The 26937-nt window shown below is 51.0% G+C and overlaps 1 protein-coding gene across 2 annotated transcripts; it reads right to left on the reverse strand.

The window, feature by feature from the left end:
• Positions 1 to 358: 358 nt before the first annotated feature.
• Positions 359 to 26769, reverse strand: myo1ea (myosin IEa). Of its 2 annotated transcripts, XM_029144019.3 has the most exons (29): positions 26508 to 26769; positions 17690 to 17833; positions 16696 to 16785; positions 16155 to 16249; positions 14270 to 14357; positions 13375 to 13464; positions 12733 to 12864; positions 12524 to 12658; positions 12293 to 12425; positions 10660 to 10856; positions 10488 to 10568; positions 10046 to 10132; positions 9880 to 9963; positions 9074 to 9241; positions 8300 to 8385; positions 7079 to 7160; positions 6885 to 6991; positions 6401 to 6499; positions 6143 to 6287; positions 4907 to 5021; positions 4178 to 4347; positions 3944 to 4089; positions 3136 to 3282; positions 2901 to 3061; positions 2732 to 2821; positions 2460 to 2652; positions 2232 to 2267; positions 1596 to 1765; positions 359 to 1516 (listed from the first exon to the last, which is right to left on the reverse strand). In XM_029144019.3, the coding sequence occupies exons 1-29, from the start codon at positions 26508 to 26510 to the stop codon at positions 1440 to 1442; spliced, it is 3351 nt and encodes a 1116-aa protein (XP_028999852.1). In that variant the 5' UTR covers positions 26511 to 26769; the 3' UTR covers positions 359 to 1439. The 2 variants fall into 2 exon arrangements, with proteins under 2 accessions (XP_028999852.1, XP_028999854.1); XM_029144021.3 differs by lacking the exon at positions 2232 to 2267.
• Between the last annotated feature and the right edge of the window lie 168 nt (positions 26770 to 26937).

A 26937-nucleotide genomic window follows, 5' to 3' on the forward strand; every position in this document is an offset into this window, starting at 1 on the left:
TGAGTATTCTTATTTGTAAAGTTCTTCAGTCAAACCACAGTTCAATCACATGCTTAATCTCGCATCGTCAACTAACACTTGTAGAAGTAATCTATTACAAATCTAGTTTATGGTCCTGCCACTAGATGTCGGTAAAGGCTTGTGTTTTATTGTAGTGGTGGTGGTTTTGTCGTTTCCTGTTCTTTGTTTTCAGCTGTTTTCTGATCACTTCTTCAGCTGCACATGTTTAACTGAGATAAAACACCACAAATAGAAAAATAAGGTGCAGGAATGAAAGCCTCTTCTTTAAGACGTTACCTACTTTTTCAAATTCTTTTAGGCAATTAAGAAAACATAACAAAATAACAAAAAGCAGTAGTAAAATGTACATTATAAGCTTTATTGAGACTCCTGGAGGTTTATTGCACAAGGATGTTTTCAACCATCCAAGGTCAACCTAGATTTGATGAAGATGCAGATCTGTGCCAGAAAATCTGATTTTATCTGATTTTTAAAAAAAATGAGTAATGCAAAATGCACAAGTAAAGAAACAGTTGACCAAAAGCGAAATGGGTTTTCTGCAGTGCCACGAAAAACTGTATCAAGACAACTTTATAAGTTCATACAAAATAGAACCAAAGCCCCCGAGGCCGTGATGAGCGTCAGTGTCTGTAGCCGAACCAGGAAATAAATCAGACCCTTCAGTGAAAATATAAAAAAAATTAATTTAAATTCTAACCAACAGATGTACTCAGATGTAAATACAAATGCAAACACATATACAGAATCAGATCTAAAATGCCTGTTTATCATCTAATGTAAACATGGTTCCCTTCAGTAACTCGGCTTGTTGCCAGTTTGGCAACCTGTCCTCCACACGCGCGACCGGCAGCAAGGACGAGCGTCGCCGTCCGTCCGTGGAAGGTAGTACCTGTACCGATAAAGTGCTCATAGGCCACAGACGGCCTGCTCAGGCCACAGCGGACGCAGCCGCGGCCCAGGTGAGTCGCCCGCCGCACGTCGTCTGTCGGGGAAAGATTTTGCTTTGGTATTTAAATCATCAGGATTCCCAAATCTGTTGCTGGGACCAGAATAAATAGAGCTGGTGACATGGGGACAAACCATCTAAACGTTCTTAGAGCACAAATCAGATTTAGCGTTTGGTCGTTCCTTCGCTTCAAACTATCGCAGCTCAAACCCTCAGCGAGATCTAAATGACAGTAGGGAGAACAATGAAAGCTATAAATACAATAAATAGGTTTGTTCAGTACTCGGAGGGACTGTGGAGGAAAACAGGCCCCGCGGTCGAGAGTCTCTGTGGGTGTGGCGCCGTAAACGAGCTCCATTCATTTACTGGACTGCGAGGCAGCGGAGGATGAAGTGGGTGCTCCTCTCCTCGGGAGCGGGTCCTCTGGGAGAAGCAGCGCGGGCTCGGCCTGCGTCCGATCAACCAGCGGCTCCTAGATTTTGGTGACGTAGTTGTTGGGGAAAAGTCCCTGCTTTCCCCGGAGCCGCCCCGTCCACCATCCGGACTCATCTAATGGACAAACGAGACCGGGTCAGCGTCCGGCACCCGCTGCGTGGTGCGGCGGGCCGGGTCGGCGCCCTGCGCTTACCCTCTTTGACGATGTCGATGACGTCCTCGGCGTTGAAGCTGAGCTCGTCCGTGTCCTGGGCGTCGTACGCGTACAGGGCCTTGCACTGCGGCGCCAGGTGCTTGGGCTTGGGTGCGGGTTTGGGCCGGCCTCCTCCCGGCGGAGGCCTGCTGGCTGACGGCCTGTGGGCTCTGAGGGACCGGACGGGACAAAAGAGGGAGAACGGCGTCAGGGCGGTCGACGCGGAGGAGGACTGGGCCGAACAGAACACCACAGAGCTCGATGGAGGGCAGTGCAGACGGATTCAGAACAGGCAGCTGTTCACAAATCGGCCACAAGATGATGATCAAGTACTGGCTCCCTGCGAATCCTACAGCCAATAGCATAATAATAATAATGATGATAATAAATTATTATTACTATCATCATCATCATTAATTATTTGACACTAGTGAGTCATGAGCAGAGTGAAGGCGTTAGTATTTAGTAAAACGAGCTTTGACTCGATCGATCCCTCGTTCAAATCCTAAAAAGGTGAAATGTTAGTGTCAAAGTACAGTTGGACAGAAGAGGCTTCTACTGTACGTGACCTGGAGCTAAAAGCCTTTCTGCTCCTCAACCACCACCCAAAACTCTGCAAAGCACCAACCAACTCACGTTCTGCGATCTGTCGACGGCCGTCTCTCTCCGTTGCTACAAAAGAGTAAATGATCCACATTACGTCACACTGAGCACACGGTTCGCTGACCTCAGCTAGCCTGTTAGCAAGCGCGGGCGCCGCGTTTGGGCCCGAGCGCGGCCACGCGGCGCCGGGTCACGCCTCAGAGCAACGTCTGACCACCAGCGGGGGAGGAACGGGCACAAAGAGCCCAAACGGCGTCTCACCCGGCGGCTCCCTGGTCCGGGACCCTCAGGCAGTTGAGGTCGGGCGGCCGGCCGCCGCCGCCGCGCTCCTTGGCCGGGCTGATGTTGCTGGGCAGGAAGGGCCGCGTGGCGTTGCCGGGCGACGGGTGCCTCTGCTTGTGATGCTGCGAGTTCCTCTGGTTGGAGTGCTTGACGCTGCCGTTCTGGTGGGCGACTGCGGCAGAAGAAGAAGAGCGCGTTTAACCCGGGGCGCCGAGCGGCGGAAGGCGGGCCGCGGCGGAGGGAGGAGGTACCTGGAGGCCCCGGCGCCGCCCGGGACGGGATGTTCTGGTGGCTTCTGGGCGCGTTGGAGCGACTCTGAGTGAAGCTCCTTCTGGTGGGACCTGAAACAGACGCATTCAGGGCTCCTCGTTAGAGCCTCCGAGCCGCCAGCTCCCCGTTAGCGGCTGGGTTCACACTCACGCGTGTTCTTGGGGAGCCCGGGGCCCACGGTGACCTGCAGGGACTTGCTGGACGGCTTCAACGTGGCCATGTCCCCCAGACCCTGGACGAACAGCACCTGCCGGGAGCCGGCGCCGCCGCTCAGGAAGCCCCAGTTCTCCTTCTTCAGCTTCAGCTCCAGTCTGAGAACGCCACATTCGCACCCCCGTCATCAGCTGATGAGTCAAGGAGCCGACTCTGCGCCGCGGTCACTTACGTGTTGCTAAACTTCAGTGGCAGCTTCCGCTGAGTCTTCTCCTCGAACCGGCGAGACAGGAGGCTGATGAACTCGGTCTTGAAGACGCACTCCAGCAGGCTGTCGTACTCCTGCTCGTGCAGGATCATGAAGTCATCCTGCATCGTGCTGCAGGGCGGTAAGAAAGCGCTTAGTTTGAGGTTGTCCCTCGATAGGAGACGCGTTTCACTGAGGAGGTTCAAAGCTGCTCCGGCGACTTCCTGCTGCTTCCTGTGCTGCTCCGCACACAGCGGGGGGTCCGAGTCATCTTTCACATTTGCATAGAATCAGAGACAGTGATCCGGACCCACACAAAGACACGCTGTTCCTCCTGGTCTGGAGGTTTATGGCCAAGCTGGAGTAAAGGCAGACAGACAGGCAGGCAGGCAGACAGACAGACAGACAGGCAGACAGGCAGTGCAGGCAGGCAGGCAGACAGACAGACAGGCAGACAGGCAGTGCAGGCAGGCAGGCAGACAGACAGACAGACAGACAGACAGAAAGGCAGGCAGACAGACAGGCAGGCAGGCAGGCAGGCAGGCAGACAGGCAGTGCAGGCAGGCAGACAGACAGGCAGTGCAGGCAGGCAGGCAGGCAGGCAGGCAGACAGACAGGCAGACAGGCAGTGCAGGCAGGCAGACAGACAGACAGGCAGTGCAGGCAGGCAGACAGACAGACAGACAGACAGAAAGACAGGCAGGCAGGCAGACAGACAGACAGGCAGACAGGCAGGCAGGCAGACAGACAGGCAGACAGGCAGGCAGGCAGACAGACAGGGGCGCGTTCGTACCTGAGAGACACTGCCAGGATCTTCTCCACCTCAATGCGCCTCTTCAGCACCTCGGTGACCTGACCTTTCTCTGGGCCCTGCTTCACCTTCTCTCGTCCAATCAGGTAGACTGACTTCGGCGTGAGGATCAAGTCTCTCTTAATGGCCTAAACGCAGCAGAAAGACACACGTCAGCTCCTCCAACGTCCCGTTTGAGTCAAAGAAGCGGATCCACGATGAAAAAAACCCTCCAACCTTGAACCGTCGGTCGTATTTTGAGACTTTGTCCGCGAAGTCGATCTTCTCCCTCTTGCCCAGGAACTGCCGCAGCTCGGGCCTGTCGTCCATGCCCAGGTAGTCGCCCACGAAGTTCCTGTTGAGGCTGTGCCGGCGCCTCTCCTTCCTGTTCAGCAGCAGGTCAGAGGCTGGACGACCCCAGAGACAGAGAGTGAGCGACCGGGGGAACGGACGGAGACACAGACATAGACACAGACACAGACAAACACAGACACAGACACAGACACAGTCACAGAAACAGACAAACAGACACAGACACAGACACAGACAGACAGACACAGACACAGACACAGACATAAAGACAGACATAGACATAGAGACAGACACAGTCACAGACACAGACAAACAGACACAGACACAGACACAGACACAGTCACAGACACAGACACAGACACAGACAAACAGACACAGACACAGACACAGACAGACAGACACAGACACAGACAGACAGACACAGACACAGACACAGACATAAAGACAGACATAGACATAGAGACAGACACAGTCACAGACACAGTCACAGACACAGATAAACAGACACAGACACAGACACAGTCACAGACAAACAGACACAGACACAGACACAGACACAGACACAGACACAGACACAGACACAGACACAGACAAACAGACACAGACAAACAGACACAGTCACAGTCACAGACACGCAGCTGTGGCTCCACTCACCTTCCTCCCTCATCTGGACATACTTCTTGCGGGCCATGTACTTCCTCCAGGCTTTCTGGATGGTTCGGGCATAGCCGTCAAACTTACGCTCCCTGGTCTCCTCCAGTAGAAACAGCTGCAAAGGCAGAGAGAGACCGTAAGAGACAGAACCGAACTAGAAGAGATCCAATAGGGAGAACAGCTGAGTCAGCGCAGACTTCATTTGTGCCGGTGTTTAGTGTTTGTACATAAACAGCTGTTTCTTCCTCCACTTGGAGCAGACGCTCGTCTTCCCGCAGCCCATGTCGCTTCCTGATTGGCTTCCACGCACGCAATCACACCCGTCGCCCTCGCCCGCGCAGACTAAACATCCTGCCCGCTGCCACAGGCCGCGGCGTTAGCACGTTAGCATGCTAGCACGCTAGCACGCTAGCGAGTCACTGCCCGACCACAGCGAAGGCCTAAAAGCCCAGGCAGTTTCTATGCATATGCAGATGAAGAGCTCTCACAGACCAAAGCAAAGGTCCGAGTCATGAGCCAAATGTCTTTGATCGTCGCTTGTACAGTAGGAACCCCAGACGGACTCCTCCAGCTCATTCATCACCTCTGGAAGAAGAGCAACGCCGGCGCTGGACCAGCTTCACAGACAACGCCCCATTCAGGCATTAATTAGCTGCTGTCAGCGTCTCATCAGACAGAGACGCTTGTTTTGAGAAGGCTGCCACACACACACACACACACACACACACACACACACACACACACACACACACACACACACACACACACACACACACACACACACACGCTGTGTGGAGGATGGGGACCCTTGAATAAATACCGTCATTCACCATCAGCCTGGATTCAGACTAACGCGTCTGTGCGCCGCTAAACCCGGACCCGTGCATGACGTGAGCAAAGGTTAATGAACGAGAGCACTGGCTTCACACAAGCGCCGCTTTCATTGGGGCCGTGAAAAAAGCAGTTGTGGTGGAAAAAGACGAGCTTCTACGCCGTCGCCCCCCCCCCCCAAAAAACCCTGCAACCACAGTCTGTGCAGAGCAACGTTGACTCAACGCTGGCGTGGTTCAGGGCTCGGCCTCGGACCCCCCCTCAACAACAACGACCCCTGTTCTGGGCGCTGGTGCCGGTTTACAGCGTTTAGTGTAAGACGTTTAACAGCAGCCAATAGAAACGCTCCGCTTTGTGTCTGCTTTTCTCTCACGTGCAGAAGAGGACGTCGGGCGACAAACGTACCGACTCGGGGGCTTTAATGAAGATCTTTGTGCGGCCCAGCTGGAACTGGTCCTGGTCCATGTTGACGGAGCGTAGGAGGTGGAGGACGCCCTGCTTCTCGTCTCCTCGCCACGTGGGCCAGGACTCCTTGGTCAGGATGGCGTACCTGAGGAACCAGCAGCGATGTTCTGAGTGGAACGGTTCCACGTCTTCACTAACGCAGTCCACTGGGAACTGTGGGAGCGCTGATGCTGCTGGTCGCAGTCTCAGCTGTGTTACCTGTTGAGGAACTTCCTGAAGATCCTGCGGTAGGCGTAGCCGGCGCGCCTCACGCGGATATTCTCCTTCAGACCCAGATATTCCACTTGGTGCTTCACTCTGACGCCAAAGGGAGGAGCGACACACAAACACAAGGAGCATTAGCCTCTGACAAAGACGTTCGCCGCCGCTCACACTTCCTGCGCGGGCAGCCGTTCCGGCGCTAATTAACGAGCCGCCCGGTGCCCACATCACAACAGGAAGGTCACAGGCGCTGAACAATGCAGCCGTCTGAACGTCCAGTGCCCGAAGACGGGGAAACAGGAACAAAGGGATAAAGAGGGGGAGACCTCGGAAACTCATGTAAGTCGGATGGAGGAAGCACAAACAAGGGCAGAGGACTGAGAGTGGAGGAGGAAGGATTAGACGAACAAACATGGAATCCCTCGGGGAATCCATTCATTCATTCATTCATGCTTTATGACCCAGTGAATGGGTGACTCACCGGCTCTCCTCCCAGTCTCTGGGCTTCTTGGTTTCATTGGGTTTGATGCAGCGGATGTAGTGCGGCGTACACTTCATCAGCGTGCTCACCAGGTCATTGGCTTGTTTCTACAGGGGCGAACGAGAGCGGAGGTCAACAGGGCGGAGAGAGAGGAGGGCGCCGAGGGGCGCGGCGGCGGCCTGAGCTCAACTCGCCTTGATCTTGCTGCCCGCCGTGGTGGGTCGGCCCTTCTTCTCAGCGTTGAGGTTCTCGGGAAACAGTGCTCTGATGAAGGCGCTGTTGGAGGGAGAGGGAGAGGGACCGGGATCATGCATCGAGCAAAAAACTAAACGCTGTGGGCTCGAAAGGCGCCGTTAATGATTAAACAACAAGGGCGTTTGCTGAAGGTCACTGGTTTGAATTCCTCAAGCGCTGCCTGGAGGTCGCTGCTGTTTAGCAAACACGCGTATCATGGACTCTGCTCTGAATGAAGTGAGGCAGTCCAGCTCTTGTATCGCCATGAGCTCCATTATAATCACACTTGAACCTCCGTTCACCAAAACCGTTCCTGCTCCCGTGATCAGCACCTGTCATTCAGGCAGCGAGTCTTCGACCTGGCCTCCACTGCACCGAAGCCTTTGACCTGTTTTATCTGCTTCTACCACGTCTCTGTTGTTTGTGATGCCATTATTTCAAGGAGCCTTTTCATGTTGCCGTGTTCTAAATTCCATTCTCTTTCAGGCTCTCTCCCACATTGTTTCATCCTAATTGTTTGCTTTTCAGCAGGTTTATGTCGGTGCTTTGTTCCCGTTCGGCCCCATAAGCTCGTCTTCCTTCCCTCTCCTGCTTCCTCTATGTCTAACTGTGCCAGAGCTCTTAATGTGTGCAGATACACGTTTGCAGGAGAGGCTGAATCATCTGCTGTAGAAGTTACATAGAATGAAGCGCTGCCTGTTGGAGTCCGAGTCTCGATCCAACAGAGAACAACGCCTTCCTGGGTGAAACCACTGCTGCTAAACACAATGATTGACTTATTCCACCAGCACGGTGATCACTGATTAACATCTGTAGTTGGATCCGATCCCATTTCATAACCAACCAGTGCACAGGCTTCACTGCATCTGCAGCGTCTAAACGCGGGCGACTTAACCTTCTTTCACGCGTCACGGAACCAGCACACAAAGGGGTCAAGGGGCGGCTGAGGCCGTTTGCACAGATGGCCACGAAACCCAACCAGAAGCAGCAACAGAGAGACTTTTACAATGAGGCACCCCAAGAGCAACACACTGAACAATAGTCAGGCTGGGGGGGGGGGTCGCCAGATGCACTGTAACGTCACATGTGTCCAATTACAACCATATGCATCACAATGCAAGAGTCCCTTCGAGCGGGCGCCACCCACATCTGCAGCACATGTGCAAACGAGAGGCTCTTACGTTTCGCTGCTCTGCATCAGCTCAATGAGGTCAGTGAAGAGGACGTCCCGGTTCCGCTCGCAGAAGCCCTCAGCGTCGTAGGACACCTGGAGGGGAGACAGATGTGCGAGGGGTTAGAAGCGTCAGCGGGGGCTTCGTGACACCTGTATGAACACAAAAATGAGCCAGGACCGTCGCTGTACAAAAGCAGACCTGGCTTCAGGTTACTAGAAGCCAACTGTTCGTACTCCGCTGTAGTCTGAGACTAAAGGAATGTTTGGAGCCCCTCAAGTCTTTATGGCACGGCTCATTAACCCCGCGGCATGTGTGCCAAACTGGGGCCGCCGCACATCTGGAGAACGACACAGGACAGATGGGCAAAATAAAAATAACAGCAAAACCCGAATGCATCAAGTGGACGGTGATGTGATGAATAGCATAAGGCTGACGAACATGTTACACAGGAGGAGGGGACTGCAGCTATAAATAGGCAGCGAGAGGGGAGGAGCAGGAGACGGCGATGTTGGTTCAGAAGTGGAAAACTTAAAAGCGCGGCGATGACGACATCGTCTCCAGAATTAAAGCTCCAGCTGCACAACTGGTATTTATGACAGCTCATCGAGGAGGGGAGCAGGAAACGCTCCCATCCCAGCGGCCCAGAGAGCGGCGCTTTAATGGCTTTCTGTTCCCAGAAGAAGCAGCGACAGGCGCACGGATGGTTTCTATGGTTACGCGTCTGTTATGAACTTTGGCTGACTTCCATTCAAACAGACAGTAGAAGAAGAGGAGGCAGACCTTGCCGGCGTAGTGGTGGATGATGAAGCCCTGGTTCCAGCTGTTGAAGTGCTCGTGCGTGTTGATCTGGACCCTGAGCTTCTGCAGCATGGTCTGGTCGGCGCCCTCGCCCACCGCGTGCATGGTGGCGCACACGTCGTCCAGGATGCACATGATGCCCGGGGGATTCTGGGACGGCGAGGAGACAGTTCACACTGAGGCCACAGCACTTTGACACAAGCAGAGGCTGCTAGCTCACACATGGTTTATTAAAGGTCACGTCAGACGGCTGAAAATACACACTAGCGTCACACTGGGCTCTGTTTGGCTCCATTATATCCAAGGTTGAGTGGCTCTGAGTTTGCACAGTGGTAACAGTGTGTGCGGCTCAGAGACCACGCGTCTGTGTTACTGCATTAACTCAGCGAGTGTCAGGCTCTGCTCCGCTCAGACGGAGGCTGCTTTTAAAGCCTCGTTGTGGATTTCCAGGATTAGACCTCTCAGTGGGACGTTTAAATCAAATTAAGAGGCATGTCAGCACGTTTGGGGATATTAGGCTGCGAGTAATGACGACGGAGCAGGAACCTGGCAGAGACGGGAACGTCTCACTTTACAACGCGAGGACAATAAAACCAACAACTGTTTAGTGTTAAAAACAAGTCGGTCCTAATAATACGGCAGTAAATTGACTGACTTTATAACCTCCACTAACAAAGTTTCAATCTCAGCTTTGTTCCTCAATTTAAAGTTTTTGTTGTGATCTGGACCAAAGATTATTCTATTTATTTCCATATAAACATCAAGCACCATTGATGAAGTACATTTACCTTGCTCTCGATGAGGTCGCAGACGATCTTGTTGTTGAAGTATTCAATGGGCGTCCACTTGATGCCCTCCTGCACGTACTCCTCCTGCAGAGAGAGACGTGAAGTCAGGATATACAGTACCAGGTGTAAAGTTAAAGGCGTGCAGACGCATGTGAAGGAACCACACCTGCTCTGCCTTCAGGGTCAGCTCGATGAAGATCTGCTGCAGCTTCTCATTCACAAAGTTGATGCAGAACTGTTCAAATCCGTTTTTCTGACAAGGAGACATGATGGTTATGGTGACTAGTAACCCTGGAACCTCCATTAAAGGTGCTGTTATCACTAATACAGTAGTTGTGGTGTCAGTAAACCAACCTAAATAACAGATATTCAAGCCTATGAACTAAAGCAGGGAATGTCATAAAACAAACTGAACAAACAAGCAATGTGATTAAGCACGCTGAGGCCTTTGGTCCCAATTAAGAGATGGGACTTAATCCACATACTTTATAAATTAGTCTCATCCGTTGTGTTTAATCTGTTTAAATGGCCAAACTTAATACCTGCTAATCCAATTCATGGGATGCTGCAGAGGAAATCCCAGCTGCCATGTGTCACACAAAACTTACTTGGAAGATTTCAAATCCATAAATGTCCAAGACTCCCATGTTTAGCTCCTGATGATCCTTCACCATGGCTTTATTGATGGACTGAAATCAAAGAGCTGCGTTACTGAAACATACTCACAGGCCTCATTGTAATGCAGTAGATGTGCTGAAGAAGACTAACGCCTGATCCCACCTCAACCAGGAAGTCAAAGACGCGTGAATGCAGGGCCTTGGACAGGGCGTCACGCGTGTAACACGCCTGCTCCACGTTCAGGGTCACGTCTATAGACTCCACCGTGCTCCCCCACTTGCTGTCCATCTTCCGACTCGTGATCTTCTCCTTCAGACGGTTCTGGTCGATTCCGAGCAGAAACGCAGGGAAGGCTAGAACTGTAAAAGGAAGAGGAGGTCGACGTTTATACCATCTGAATAATAAATCCTGCTTTAAACAGGTCATCGTTTTATGAGCAGCCTTGGGCTCCAGCAGCTTTGCATCAGCACCAGAACCTCATCCAGTGTTTCATCGGCCGATGACCAAGAGCATCAAATCACTAAAGCTCTCACTAGGAATCACAGTAAATATGACATTTTAGATTTAATTCATAGCTGAATGCAAAATCCAATCTCGTAATAGGCTCAACCTGTGAGCTCAACGCGGATCATGTGCCCTGACCTGGCGTTGATGTCGTCCCATGGGAGCCCCTCCCTACCTTATTACAGTGAGCAACTTCCCGTAGAAGGAAATAACTCCCAGGCTGCAGATTTACAGAGTCTGGGAATGCGTCAGGCCGCTCCAGTAGCTCTGCGTTGGGGACATTAGGGTGTGACTGGCCGTGCGCCTGCTTAAGCCAGGAGGAAAAGCCCCTTTGTGTTTGTCAGGAACGCTGTAGGCCTGTTTACCATGAGCTGGAGGGGGACAATGCAAAAGCTCCCCTGCAGGAAATTTGTTAGTCAAAGCAGCAGCGCGTAATGAGCAGCAGGGAGTTTTATCAGTGCACGAGTCATCGCACTAATTGACAGACAAGGAGACGTCACCTCCCCTGCACGCTGTGACTCAGACTCTTCAGGTGTCCGGGCGTCTTTAACTAAATGGCCTCGGATCATTTCTACTGGGAGTCTCCTTCTAGCGGTCCGGTCTGGGTCGGTGCAGCACAAGGCACCATGAGCACACAGGAAGCGAGAGCGGAGGGAACAGGAAAGGCAGAGATTATGAAGTGCCGCTGTTACGTCTGCACAGAACAGACTGGGGCTTTGTGCGACCTCGCCGGCCTTTGCATCACACAGACGAAGCACGGGCGGGAAGGGAAAAGGAGGAGGAGAGTGACACGAGGCAGTAAAAAGCAAGCGTGAAGGAGACAGAGGCAGAAAATTTCCAAATAATCTGCCTTTGACACAGTTTAAGGAAAACTTGAAATCAGAGGGCTTTGGTTTCTGCTAATCTACTGAAGCCTGGTGTAGGATTTGTGCAGGAAGTCGACTCCGGCCCCGGACTCACACAATGAACAGAAGGTGAGACGCTTTTTTGAGAAGTTTCTTATTGACTGCCTGGTGCGTTGAACCTCACGGCCCCACCTCAGGCCCGGCCCAGAAACCACCATGAGAATCACGCTGAAAAAGGCCCAGGGCTTGAAGGGCACAACGTCACCGAGGCCAAAGGAGGCGATTTACAGAGCTACAGATGCAGGGACCTTCAAACAACACCCGTCTGGAGCAACGAACAGTTCTAGTAAAGTTCTAATAACCTACGTGGCTAAAGAGCAAACTAACAAAAGGCCGAGATCGTTTTCATGCGCGTTAATGCTCTTTCACGAAGGCGAGCCACTCACACTCCTCGCTCTCCACGGCCGCGTAGTTGCCAGATTCCTTGAAGCAGATGTTCCCGAGGTGCAGGACGCCGGCCACGATCTGCAGCACCATGGCGCGGTCCTCGGCGCGGATGCCGATCACGCCCATGGCGTTCTGAGGGGGAGGCGAGGAAAAGGGGATCACGCTGCGGCGCGGGCGGCAAACGACGGCGGGAGGAGAGCGTCGGCGAAGAAACCGTCAGAGAAACGTACCATCGTCTCCTGGAAGTCGCTCCTGTCGTTGATGTCGTCCACCTTGTAGGAGCCAGACTGGTTGAGGTAACTATAGTAATCCAGACTGGTGATCCCCAGGCTGCTCTTCTGCTCCCCGCCAGCGCCTTCTATGAGCTGAGGAGACCAAGCGGTCACAGACGCGCCTCGGACCCGAGCCTGCGCGAGGCATTCACTGTCCTTCGTCTCACCTGGTAGAAGATGTGGAAGCTCCTTTCGCCAGGGTTCCTCATGACCACGCGCGACTTCTCCAGGAGGAAGTTGGAGATTTTCCCCCCGTCCGGTTCGCCGCCGGAGCTGAACTGGATCTCAAAGTATTTCCCCTAATGGGTCAAAGGGTTGTGATGAGTTTGGATGCGTGAGCTGGTGTACATTTACAGTATATAAAATGAACGGGCCCGCGTTCTGTCCCGCTCTCAGACAGGACTCCCAGTGCGTCCATATTACCTTTAAAACGAGTGATCTCAGGCTATTAGTGGTCCTAAACAGACCAGATCATTTCCCAACTAAAACAAGGCAGCTTTATATATACTTATTTTTGGTTATTGCAGGACTTGTTTTCTGTTACAAACGTCCAGCAGCTCTTATAACACACCTCTGCTTCGCCAGAACCCACATATGGTTTGTTGCCTCATGTAATAAGGCAGAAAACAGCACCGCGGGTACGGATTTGCACCCAGACTGCTTTATTCTAATGTCGTCTGTGTAAAGTTTTCCAGGGTTGTCCTGGCTCACACTGGAAGCCAGCTTCAGGACGGCGGCTCCTGTTTCAGCTGTGCCCGTGACACACACTCGCATGGTGAACGCCATAGAAAGCCAACCGCGGCGCTTACAAATCTGCTGGAGTTGTTGTTTCTCAGCGTCTTGGCGTTGCCGAAGGCTTCCAGCAGCGGGTTGGACTGGAGGATGATGTCTTTGACGTGCTGTGGAGGAGAGGGATGCGATGAGCTGTTACAGTGGGAGGACCGCGCGCCCTCGCACGCCCGCTGCTGCATACGGCTCTGGAATTTTCCACTCAAATACGGGCTTGTGCGTATACATGGACACACACACACACACACACACACACACACACACACACACACACACACACACACACACACACACACACACACAGTCTGGAGGACATTATCTTTCCTCTGAGCCTTGTGTATGTCATGAACACATGGGTGTTGGCTCAGCAGACGGAGCTATTCCTGCCTCCATTGAGATAAACAGAAGTAAAGGTGAACTTATTCAATGGAAATGTTTAGTTGTCTTAAACCTAATTCTGTATGAAAGATGAAAATACACTCCTTGCTCACAGATAGAGGAACAAATATGTCCCAGGCAGCGACGTACAGTATTTAAAACACACTGTGCTGTATTAGAACGCATGGAATGCCTCAATCTGATATGCAGCAGGTGAGTGGAGGTGAAGGGACCGCGCCACAAGCCTAATGTGTGATTTCAATACAAAAAGCCCCACTGGCATCAGGGTTCAGCTTAATAACAGGACATCTGCCGGCTCGAGGTGCTGCCAGATGGCTGGAGGGGGCTGGGGAGTAAGAGGCTGCTGATGGGCTCGTGCGTCTGAGTCTGGAGGCAGGAGGAAGTAGCAACAGGCTGCTCTGATAACATGAAACCATCAGTTGGTTCCTTTTGTTCCCTGGTATTTGACGGTCATCTCATGTCACGGCACACGTCGTATGCGTCGTTGCGTAACGACGGCAGTGCAGCTCCTCTCACCTGAACTTTGGCTCCGCCTCCTGACACCCTGGAGATGTAGCTCATGATATATTTGGCCGCCACCGTCTTCCCCGCGCCGCTCTCGCCGCTGCAAAGGAATGCGAGTTGATGAGAGCTCTTTCCTCATAACTTTGGACGCCCACTCAGGGCTGATTACACGCATCACCTGCTGCCCTGCGTGCTCTCCCTTCGCGACGACGCGGCCCGACAGCCTGAGCGTCCGCATTCTGACAGCTCCGAGCAGGGAATGTGCAGGTGTGATTGTTGGCTGTGAGAAAAGTCATGAGAGTGGCACCAGCCCCACTGACACTGATGCAGCTTCAGACCAACTCTGCAGGTTTAGCTTTTCAGCAACGCGACTGAAGAACCTTTAATGTGTTCACTGATTTTCTTCCCTTTCATCTTCTCTCATCTCACACTTATAGTATTGTCTATTTTCCTCCTTTCCTCTCGCTCTGCCAGGGTCCTACTTGTTTTGACATATGCGGCTTGGCGGTGGATGACAGCGCGGCCTGTTTTCTCCTTCAGGGCCTTAAAGTAGAGTCGGGTCGGTGATGCCTCTGTGAGAAACACAGCTGCAGACTGTTAGCGGCTGCCAGAGGAAGTCATGGGAGCCTCTCTCTTACACTGCCGCCTCTGTGCGGTGGGAATGCTGCGCCCGGTCCGAGCCACCTCACAGAACACATGGTGCAGTAGATGTGCGATCACAGCTCTACATTTGATGCCTTAGGGTGCTTTCACACCTTAATTCGTTCGTGTAATTCAGAATTACACAGGCACAGCACGTGCAGGACCTTCGTATTTGGATGCACTCGAGTCAGTGGGAGTCAGAAATGTCACGTAATGACAATGATGCTAATTATCTTGCTGATCTAAATTAAGTACTAGCATCAAATACGCCGGTCGTGTTGGGACTACACACCTGTCATTTCTCAATAACAGGAGCTTGGCAGTCCCTCAATACACGCTGGCCTTCCAACCCATGTCTAATCACACAGCAACGCCCTGCTCAGCTACGGCATGAGTAAGAGCGGCACAGCCAGGAAATGAGCGCACGAGCCTCAATTCAGATAATGACCACTCATCCTTCCCTGCAGGACTCCTCTCTTCTCTGGATGGATGTCAAAGTTGCAACAGAGAAAGAAATTCCCCTCAGGACTCATTCCCACATTTGCCTCGTCAGCAGTTTACAGCCAACCTTTGTTGACTGAGACCTGGCTCGTCATAAAACCGCATCGGTGCTTTTGTTTGCTGATTCAAACAATCCCAAAATCCACCTCAGTGCCTTTATGTGGGAGAACGGGACTGGCAACTGCTGACTGTCCAAACAACGGGCCAGAGTCCTGAAGCAGGTGTAATTCACTGTGGCAACAGCACTTCTGAACGGACCGAAAGAGCCCCAAACACGACGCCATTCGCTTACACAGCAAACTCAAACAGGCGCCAAGGCAACAAAACCCCCCAATGTGGACAGAGAGCGGACCGAGAAGCTTTGTAGGTGTTCTTCCTGTTTTATTAAACCAGGAAGTTCTGCAAAAATAGCCACCACAACAGCTGCTTTGTTTCCAGCTCACATCCTGAGGTGACTGAGGTCACGTCCACGTGAACTCTGCCTTCTCCTGTCGGGATATAAGGGCTTTTGTCTTCCAACTGCGTTTCACTGAAGCCGATGATGATGATGATGGAAAACAGGGAATGAAGCTCATCGGCGTGAGCCAGTCAGCTGTAGCGGACGATGCGGTGGAACCGGTTCTGTGTGTTCTCCGGCTCCCGCCCGCCCATTAGCGTCAACAGCGGAGGCTAATGCATCCGACAGCTCCTTTTCTCCCGTCCCGGCGTTAAACACGCCGATGGTCAAAGTAGCAGCACTATCGCGGCGTCTCACCTGATGATGACACACTGGTTCTCACGGTCAATCATCATGTTCCTGTACATGTTGTCTGCCAGGGCATAGATGTGAGGAGGGTTCTCGTACTGAGCCTGGAGACACAAAACACACATGAAACGTTGTGAAAGCGGGAAACACAAACTTTAGCTATAACCTCAGCTGAGAGCTTCTATAATCGGGTCTAATAACTAGATGGGCAGATGTGTTTCCAGCTTCATGGCGGTTGGTTATCTGGGCCGCTAGCCTTTTGGCGCCAGCCCAAATCTTGAACTTTCCAAACGCGACCGGAGCAGATGAGCCGGGTCTTGGCGCCGGCGTCGGACGCGAGAACAGGCCGTTCTGTGAGGACGCGGCCAACGTTTCCCAACGGCTCGGTCGGGATTGTGACAGCAACATCTGCACTAGTCCACTGGAAAGTTCACACTGCGGCTAAACCAGGTCAGTGAGAGGTCCATATGCCAATGAAAGCCCAGGTACTTTATGGCATATCAGTAATTGATAATATAGAAATGGAAGCAAATGAAAGACATCTACTTACTGCACCCTGGTACATCTCAATTTCTTTTTCTCCAAAGTACGGCATCTGCTTGAAAGGGTTGACGGAGATGAGCACGGGGCCGATGTATGTCTGCTTAGGTTGAGGACCACACGCATCAATATCACATCAATTCTAGACATATGCTAATCTGAAGCTGCTACGACGTCATCAGGCCTGACCCCAAAGACGCGTCCCAGCTCACAAATGTCAGCACAAAACAGAGTTTATGCAGCTCGGGGCAAATAAAGCTGCTATTGTGGGTGGCCCACAGTGACCCAGAGCCTTGGCAGGGAGACCTCACATTAGCAGCTATTTATTGACCCAAGTCAAAGGCCTGACTCAGTGCTGGCGAACCTGCCAGCGTTTACGAAACGTCACGATGACGGCGGCCACAGTGGACGCAGTTTATGCAACGAGCTGCTCTCAGCTTTTCAAAGGGGCTCCTCATTCACTCAGCAGCTCGTTTCACGTCATCAACAGCTTCTAGGCGTAACCTGAGAGGGTGCGTGTGTGCGCGTGTGTGTGTGCAGGACATTTTGGCCGGTCCTCACTTCTTTGAAGGCCTGTTTGAGGGTTAAGTATGTGATTTTAGGGCTGAGGTTAGAATTGAGGTTTGGTTCTGATTAGAGCAAAGGTTAGATGTTTGCCTTTAGTTGTGATGGTTAGCGTTGGGGCTAGGGAAGATGCTAAGTCAAACTAAGTCAATGGAGGTCCCCACATCACGTAAATACAAGGATGTATGTGTGTGTGTGTGTGTGTGTGTGTGTGTGTGTCTGTGTGTGTGTGTGTGTGTGCGTGTGACATCTCTCAGCAACTTGAAATCTCAGCCCCCGTGTGTGTACAGAGCTCTCGAACCCTCGAACACAGCAGCGTCTCAGGGGAGAGACGTCACCTTCCAGGACGGGTCCATTACTCACTGCCACTGGGTCAGCGTGACTCACCGCTCAGCTTTTCTGGGAAAGTATGTGAACTGTGATCGTGCGCAGAAGGATACAAAGATGTAGTCGTCCATGTATCTCTTCTTGAGGTTGTCCACGATGGCGTCCTCGTTGATCTTGCTGAGGAGCACCATGTCGTCCACGCCGCTGTGTTTGACATTGTGGCTCTGCCAGTGGTACCGGTAGTGCCCGCGGCTCCCCTGCAACAAAACGCACACAATGCACAATTGTCACGCGGCACAATGCGACGCCGGGGACGAATCCAGAGTCTGACGCAGATGAATGCGTGAATGAGCTGCAGCTGCGGAGCGCAGCTTGAGGTCCGGCGCTGTAGTGTGGTTCAGTCACAATTTGGGAATGACAGGATGAAATAAAGGCCTCAGGGAAAACACCGACAGAGCAGCACAAAAACTGAACGCGAGCGCGTTTTGAAGGAGCGAACGTCTGCGTCTGATTCCCAGAAGAGCTTTGTGTTATTTGCTCAAGTGTTAAAGAGCCAGACCCAGCTTTAACCCACATCCTGACAAACTGCTTCATCCCTGCATTCTTGCTGTTTTAGCCGAATGAGTCTCCAGCGACCTGAGGTCAGCCCTGTGTGTGTGTGTGTGTGTGTGTGTGTGTGTGTGTGTGTGTGTGTGTGTGTGTGTGTGTGTGTGTGTGTGTGTGTGTGTGTGTGTGTGTGTGTTTGTGTGTGTGAGTCAGTATAGTTTGGCTACCGTGGATCAGGAACCACTGCAGGCCAAGTTAACGTCCATTAGATCCCATCATCAAAGCTGGAGCTGATCCCAGTAGGTGGACAGAACACAACCCCGGACCGACCAGCACACACACACACACACACACACACACACACACACACACACACACACACACACACACACAGACAACAGTGTTGTTATGTTCCCAGGGCCTTAACTTACAGGACTGAGGCCAGCGAGGAACGTTAACGTCTTTTTAGCTTAATGTAGCGTGTTCGGTTCCGTGGTTTGTTCTCCAGATCAAAGCCATTAAAATGTTTTACAGCTCCTTTTCAGGAGCAGTGGAGGGAGACGCTGACGAGCGGTGACGTCACCGCTGGAGAGGAAAACCCCTCCTGACAACAAGACGAGCAGATCCAAGTCAAGCTGAGGGGACAATTCCTGCTGTGAAGACGTTTTTGTTGTTGTTGATGAAATTCCCCTGTGTGTATTAGTTAGTTGGTTTCTCTTTGTTTGTGTTTATAATCATGTGTCCTCCTCCATCATAACCAGTACGATGGTCCAGATATAATCCAGAACCAGCGCAGCCACAGACCTGCATTTACTGTTCTTTACTCAAATACTCACTTTATTCAGCCAACTACTAGTTATGCTTCTGCTGCCACCTACTTATTAACAGCAGTCCTTTGGCGGATGAAGACCTTTCTCTAAATGCAGACACTGGGAACGAGCGCTGGCCCGACCGCAAAGTGAAAACAATTGAGCTGCTATATTTAACCTCTCGCTGCTATGTCTGGAATGAACGAGCGCAGATTTAAGAAGGGAGAGGTAATAAGCCGGAGATGTGGGAGGTGAACGTCAACTGTTTCCCAGGGCGGTTTCATCTGTTTTGACTCGGGCCTCGCTTTAATCACGGCAAATACTCCTGCTCACATCAGAGGACGAAGGGAGTAGCTGCACAGAAAGGCGCCCGAAGCGGCTGCGGAGCCACAGCAACGGGAGATGGAGAAGGTGTGATGGTGGAAGGGACACTTCCCTACAATGAGTTAAAAAAAATCACATGGACTCGCGCCCTTAACCACTGTTCATGCCAACTTCCTGTTTGGCTCCTGTTTACACTGGTTCCAGCCTTACGTCCGTTCCTCATTAGTCGCCATCATGTCGCTCCACTCAGGTCCAGTACTCACCTAGTTGCCAGATTGTCTGCGTCGTACGCCAGCATTCCAGCATTCTTCTCCTGAGTCCAGTTTGTGTTTTGACCGTTGCCTAGTTCTGACCCTGCCTCTGATCCAGTACCTCCGTGGGTCCATTGCCTGTTTTGACTAGCGACCGCCTGAGCCTGTATCTGTTTGCTGCCTGCTGTGTACCGACCCTGTCTGCCTGTCTGGCCACCATCTGATGAAAAACACCTGAACCATTCGAGTCTCGTCTCCACTGTGCATGTGGGTCCGTCGCCTTGAGCCTCGTTTCTAATCAGAGGAGAAACCATGTACCCACTTGTGTAACCTGACAGCACTTCTCTTTTCACTGTATATAGACCTGTACTGGTGTTTTCTGGTTAGATTGAAGAGAGCAAGAGTACCTGAAGGTGTGTGAATAACGAGTGAAAACACACACACACACACACACACACACACACACACACACACACACACACACACACACACACACACACACAAGGGACATCTGGCACAGTTAGAGCTCATAGTGGCCATAACGACCCCGTCACCATGGAACCACTGATTTCCTGATGAACCCAGCAACGCAGACACATAAAACGATGAGACGAGCACACGAGGATGTGATGACTAGCTCAGCTTCTGATTGAGCGATTTGCCGCATTCCAGACCAAAATATGGGCCAAATTCCCAGACGGTCCTACAAAGGAGCAGCCACCAACAGCAGTTCTGATCCATAAGCCCCGGGTTTCTCCTCATGCAAATACCATTTCCATATATGGAGAGCGCTGAGCCGCTCTGGCCCAGGGAACAGGAAATGGCTGGGTTTGATTCAGGATCATAAGCAGCACTTTTTCCCTCATTCCTCCCGTCTGTGCCGTTCTCCTTTCCACACCAGGGTCTGACACACAGCCCGCGTGTTACGGCCGTGTTCTCGGCGCCGCCCTCCGTGGATGGAACCCGGATTGAAGCCGTGAGAAGGAATTCCTCCAGTGAAATGCTCCAACCTTTGGGTGAACGGAGGTTTCGGCCAGCAGCAGCACAGTGCTCAGGTGCTGGATTAGCGGTGCCACCGTGCACCAGTTGACCTGACCTGGTTTCTGCAGCCACACACACACTACAAGCTCCAACATTACGCCGTTCACAGCTCATCTCATTTTTTATAAGAGCTGTGGTTGGAGTTTCCCACTTAAAGTCGCCTTTCCAAAGCGCTACCAGCTGCTCCTATCAGCTGAGCACCAAAATAACCTACACAATCTGGTATTTCTGTCCCCTTGATGTTACATTTCCAACTGCACGAAACCTTGGAGCGTCTGTGGACAGATAAGCTTTTCGAGGGCTAATTAAATAAAATATTGACATTTTTAAGGTCCCGTGAAGGCGCTGGCGTTTCAGAGCAGTCCCACGCGGTGTTTTTTGTACAAAAGAAGCTAAAATCCTCTGCACGTGTACAGCCATGCAAAAAGAAGCAGGAGCCATGGAAGGAAAAGAGGAGCTACTTCATTCATTTGCTGTGAGCACTCTGTATTCACAGGAAATGAATAATAAATGTGAACATGGCTCATGATTTTTGTATTGTACAAACTGTGCCTTGTATTGTTTCAAATGTCTGCTTCTAAGCTGTGTCAAAGATACTCAGGGAATCAATAACATTAAGCTAAGCTAAGCTAAGCTAAGCTAGGCTAAACTAAGCCACCCATTCAAATGAAAGCCTACATCCCATATCTGGTCTGAACTAAACTAAACAGATCTTAGGGGCTTTCTCTCTGAACAGCCTTCCACCTGGTCTCTGTTACTTGCATTTGCAGTTTGTTCAGCATCACTCACTGTGTCCACACAGGCCAGATGCAGACAGAACTGCTGACCAAGAGCTTTTCCAAGGTGGAGGGGGAACATAAACACTGATGAGAAACCGACATGAAGAACAAGAACATCAGCAAAAGGCTGGAGTTGTGCGTGCATGTGTGTGTGTGTGTGTGTGTGTGTGTGTGTGTGTGTGTGTGTGTGTGTGTGTGTGTGTGTGTGTGTGTGTGTGTGTGTGTGTTCAGCATGAACTTAATGAGAAGTTCAGACCAACTCACAGTGCGGGACCTCTTTCACACACACACAAAAGTGACTATCACTATCACTATCTAGAAAGTACAAGCCAATGTAGAGGCCAGGAGGAGACAAGGTCTATTCTGGTGATATGGGCATAAATGAAGCCTGGTGTCCCACATATTAAACATTTCCACAGTCACACTGATTCTGTTCATCCACTGCATCCATCTGTCCATTACAGGGACATAGTCAAGTCGCAACACGTAGCTCGGAGCAGACACCTGATGTGGCAGTAATAACTGGGGTGAGGCATCATTTACTCAGGGAACCTCAGGGTTCAGCAGGCGCTTGTTAACGCAGCACAACTCTCCTCTAGAGACAGAGACTGAGGCTCAAACTGGCCGTGGCATGGAGGCGTGGAATGTACGGATCACGTGCCAGTAAACAAAACCGAAGCCGCGATTCTGATTCTGATGTCACCGTGGCAGCACACGATGAACTAGATTAAATACGAGCGACTTTAACAACACCAGTGACCCAGAGTGACCTCCATCCACATTCACTGAAGGGATCCAAGCCAAGACTTGCTAGACTTTAGACTTTTTTTATCAGAGTCTAATAATGAATATAAGCTATGCTTCAGCATGAAGTGTTTCATTATCCTCGTCCCTGTAGATGATCAACCCCAGCATTACGGCCAAAGTGAGCAGAGTTCACCTGGCAAACTGTAGCTTTACTCAGTGGTGGTGGTTGCCTGCACCACCATAAATAATGCAGCCTGCAGGCCTTTCTCTGCCAGGCTCCTTGTCTCATGCTGCCATGCATCTGAGCTGCTTGAGGTCACATACCACAGCAGAATGAACAGAAACCTCTCATTCTGGTGATTTGGTAACACGAGCTACAGGTGAGGAGATAATGCCGCGCCCGCGGGGCCCAACAGAGGACAAGGCCAGAACCGTCAAGTGTAAACAGACACTGGCTGAAAGTAGAACTAAAGCCTTAATAAACATTACGCAGCGACGCGGCTGCTAGTAGAGCAGTGACAGTGAGGTTCAGGGTGGAGCGGAGCTGGGACCAGACAGGAGCTGCAGTGGTGCTGGAGTAAACAGAGCAGAGCACCTCACTCATGCAGCAGCTGTGCCCTGCGCTGGAACAGGCCCGAGGGCTCACGTTTCAGTCGGCGACATCCGAACCAGCATCGTCCCTCGTAGCGACTGAAGTGGAGCTACGTAGCAGACACATCTAGAGACTGGTGCAAGTCAGTCCCCAAGGAAGAAAATGAGACACCGAACGCCTGTGGATTTCTGTGATTCCTGAATCGCTTTCATTATTTCAAAGCATCCGTTGCAGACGAACAATTCAAACGGCACAAACTGTGGTGACGATGACTGACTTTATCAACGCAAGGCTGCCCCTGGAGCTGCCTCCCAGTCCCATCAGCGTGCGCTGGCTGATAATGCACGTCGCCATTCACGCAATGAGCCGCGTTAAAAGGGCTTCAAAGAACAGAACGTGTGCTTAAAGGCGCGTTCAGCAGAATGTGTGGAGCAAAAGGAAAACAAGCGGCTGATACTTTAATGAGTAGATCTCTGTGAGATGGCCACATGCTAGAGTTCATTAAAGAGCTCATTAAAGCGTAATTACGCTACACATAAATTAACTATTGTTTACTGAAACATCAAACACACTCAGCAAAGAACATTTTATTGATCCGAGTTAATAAACAAAGTTTAAAATAACTTCTTAAAACAGATTATATGTTATAATATATAATATGTAATATATAATGTATATATATTATATGACAGTGTCTTTGTGTGGACACGGTTCAGGTTGTGACCAGATTTCAGGCTGATCATCAGATGATGGCTGCCGTGATTCTTTAGCTGCTCCCACAGCTTTTATCATTATTACCAGTTACCAAACATAAGCATCCAAAGATAACAAAGAGTTTCTGAGTCAGAAATCCACAGAGTCTAAAAGTGCAGACTTGATGATAGTGAAAACCCAGACTGCTGAATATGCTAATTGTCCTAAACTTATGGTATATTTAGCCTTGTAATAAAAGAAACATGTCCAGGTGACTCAGTCCCGTCACAGGCCATGTGCCAGCAGAGACAGCTCGTTTTATGTTTTTCCAGTTAGTTCAGCCGATGCGCTGTTCATAAAGTTCTGACTCAGCTCTAGTTCCTCAGTAACAGTCTACCAGTACGACTTTTCCTACATGGTCTGTTCTGCAACGCTTCAAGCTTGTGTATTGTAAATAGCTTACACCAGCCTTTAGTTAAATAAAGTAAAGCGTTTGCATAAACAAATGTGGACCTACGTTCTGTGTCACGTCCCTAAAGTTCAGATGGAAAGGCCGGACCAGTGAGTGTGGGGCCCAACGCTGGCCAACATGTGGACAGGGGGAGCTGCTGGGTCAGATAAGTGGTGCACAGCTGCAGGAGCTTGTTCTCTGTCCGCAATGAAGGAAGTCATACATGCAAATCGCGGCCTGGGATCCAAACATGAGGAAAATAAACTTAACGAGGCCCAAAGTCCACAACAGCGACATGCACTGAACACACATGTTGACACAGGTATAAGCACACAGGACAAGTTCAATTCACTTTATTGTGTCTTATGTCTAATTTTACATGTTTTGTATTATTTTGCTTGTGACAACAGCACAGGCACAAAGACAGATTAAAAGATTAATTATCAACTCGTGAGGGCGGGTGGAGCGCACGCCTGACTCCTTTGCTGCGTCCTCTCCTCCCCACTAACTGTGTCAACGCGGTGACTTCACCACCAGACGCAGCCGCACAGCAGGGGGGCAAACGAGTGGCGCTCAGTGTGTTGGAGGAGGAGGAGACGCACGCACGCGCTGCTCAGGGGACGCAGTAAACACACTGAGTCACAGTGACTCCTCCGCCGGCCGCATCCAGGGCGCAGAACGCGTTTCACAACCAACGGGAACGCTGGTGACCCTGGTGCCGCCACTGGAGAGCTCACTGGTGAAGCATGAATAGAGAAATATGCTGCTATCGCAAGTGGCAACACCCCGTGAGCCGCTGCTAACCGCCATGGGAGGACAAATAAAGGCTCTGTTTGTTTCCATGTCACTAAAAGAAAATCGAAACCAGAGGTGTCACCGACCTGGAATGATTATACCTGGATAAAGAACACGACAAACCATTAGCGAGGCCACGCCGTAAAACCAGAACTGCAGCCTCGCCAGTAATTGGGCAGGTGAGCGAGGTGCTGCCATTGAGTTTGAATTAGGTGCAGTAAAATCTGTTCAAATCCTCACTGTAAAAACAGACATGCGTCTTAAAAAAGATCACCACATCTGCTTTCAATGAATTCAAGGAATAAAAAGGCCCTGTGCATTTCCAATGGAAATAAAAAAAGCTGTAAAACCAAATAAAACCAAATTTGACTCAAGTGTGGAATGAGACACGGCGAAAACTCACAAATGCGCGGATGCTTCACAACTTTAATTCACAGCGTCCAATTTATGAATTACCACAAGTGCAACGGTGGGAAGCGCCAGCTCGGACCCGTGAAGCCGATGGGGCCTGAGCGCAGCGACAGGCCTAACGAGTTCCCCAGGTCCACGGAATGAATGGGTGTTCATCCTGTTTGCAGAGAGGGAGCTGGAATTCCTCAGCAGATCTCCACAGCGGTGATGGGGTTTTTTGAGAACGGAGCGCCGGCCGAGACGCGAAGGGAGAGAGGGGGTTGAGACTAATGCAAACCATCTGCTGTCATACCGACTTGCGAGTCGGCATCTGGCCCAGACAGAACCAGTAGGCGATCCGGGTGTCTGCCAGTCCAGACAATCACACTCATTTCTCTTTCTACCGCTCTACGTTTGAACTGAAGCTCAGAAGAGCCTGCGTTTTCTGTGACTGTGTTATTGCTCTCACCTCATACAGTAGCTCATTCATTCACTCGGAAATAGGAAAAACACACACATATGCTTAAATAAATATTCCAAGTTTCCAGAGAGTCCTGAATGGGAGCAGGAATGTTGCAGGACTCGCACACGTTCTATGTATTGCTCTATTGTATGAGCTCTATTATGTCTACTGCATATTGTGCAATGCTGGTCCTTTGTGTTTCCTTTAGGCAACCTGGCCTACAGGTTTAAAACAACAGATAAGGTGGCTGCAGGCTAACAGGTTTCACTGCGGCCTGCGTCTTTGTGTGCACATCAACACATCAGCTGGTTTGAAGTAATAAATCAATCGGTTTTCATTTCTGTGGCCCCGATGCTCCTTAGCTCAAAACAACAACAGAAGGAGGCGGCCACGCTGTTAATAACATGGGCACAATGCACCACAGTGGTGATATGATGTGACGCGACGGGCCTTGTGCCAGACAGAGGACTGAATTGGTCGCCACTGTGAGCCAGCGCAATGTTCTCCAAACCTTAGCTCTAGGCGTGTCTGGTGCAGGAACGGCATTCAGTAACCAGGAAAACCTGTCTCTATGTAATGCAGACACACAACAAAGATGCACAGCAGGAACGCTCCACCTGACGCACGCGCCCTCCGCTGCTCCGCTCCTCGGCTCCAGGGACCGGCAGGTTTCACAGAGGGCCGTGCCTAATGTTTCAGGTGAGCCTCCATCTCTATGGTTGGCACTCACACAAGACGCGTTCATCAGCTTTATATTTACCTCCATCCCATAAGACCCCCGAGATGAAGCGAGGGACGGAGGCAGAAAGTGAAGCCCAGTAGGATTAATAAGGACAAACAGCATAATATTAATACGGCCGCTTGTCCTTCTGGGTTTCTTCTTTTCAATGACAAAGCAACAAGTTGTCTGCAAAGTATATTTTTTTACTTGTTGATGCCCTTTATTGTGATGTTTTTCTGATGATGACTTCACTTCCACGTGTAAATTACTAGTTTGGTTCTGCGCGTAAACACACAAGAGCGCAGACAGTCAATAGAAACACCACTCACCATCCTCTGCCTTTATCCCAGCGGCTGCGCTGTTTCTTTTACTCCAGACTTTGTCCGAACCTCCGTGGACTCCAAACCGACTCGAAACTTTGCTTTCGCCCCCCCCCAAAAAAAGAAATCCGGATGACAAAATCCAACTTTACACAAGATGTTCCCGGTAAATCCTCAGCGGTGTCCTCCGTCCATTGTTCAGCCAGACCTGAGTCCTGACAGCGGCGGAGCAGCGTTCAAAAACCGAGCTGGATGGTGATTAACAGCGGGGGCAGTGCCCTGAGAGATCGCCTCAACTAGATACGGAGCCAGGAGGTCCAATCACAGAGAGCCGAGCGCAGGGCACGCTTCAATATTCATTAGTCGTGGGAGTGAAGAACTGGGCATGCGCACTAGTGGAGCCACTAACTCCGACAGGTGGAGAAAACGTTCAGACATT

This window comes from Betta splendens, chromosome 3 (genome assembly GCF_900634795.4).
Source record: "Betta splendens chromosome 3, fBetSpl5.4, whole genome shotgun sequence".
Taxonomy (NCBI): Eukaryota; Metazoa; Chordata; class Actinopteri; order Anabantiformes; family Osphronemidae; genus Betta; species Betta splendens.

Excerpts from the sequence above, each read along its gene's own strand:
- myo1ea (XM_029144019.3), bottom strand. Across the intron at positions 13,465-14,269 it reads GAGGCGGAGCCAAAGTTCAG|CACGTCAAAGACATCATCCT; the intron begins GTGAGAGGAGCT and ends TCTCCTCCACAG. Across the intron at positions 6,500-6,884 it reads AGAGACTGGGAGGAGAGCCG|AGTGAAGCACCAAGTGGAAT; the intron begins GTGAGTCACCCA and ends CTTTGGCGTCAG.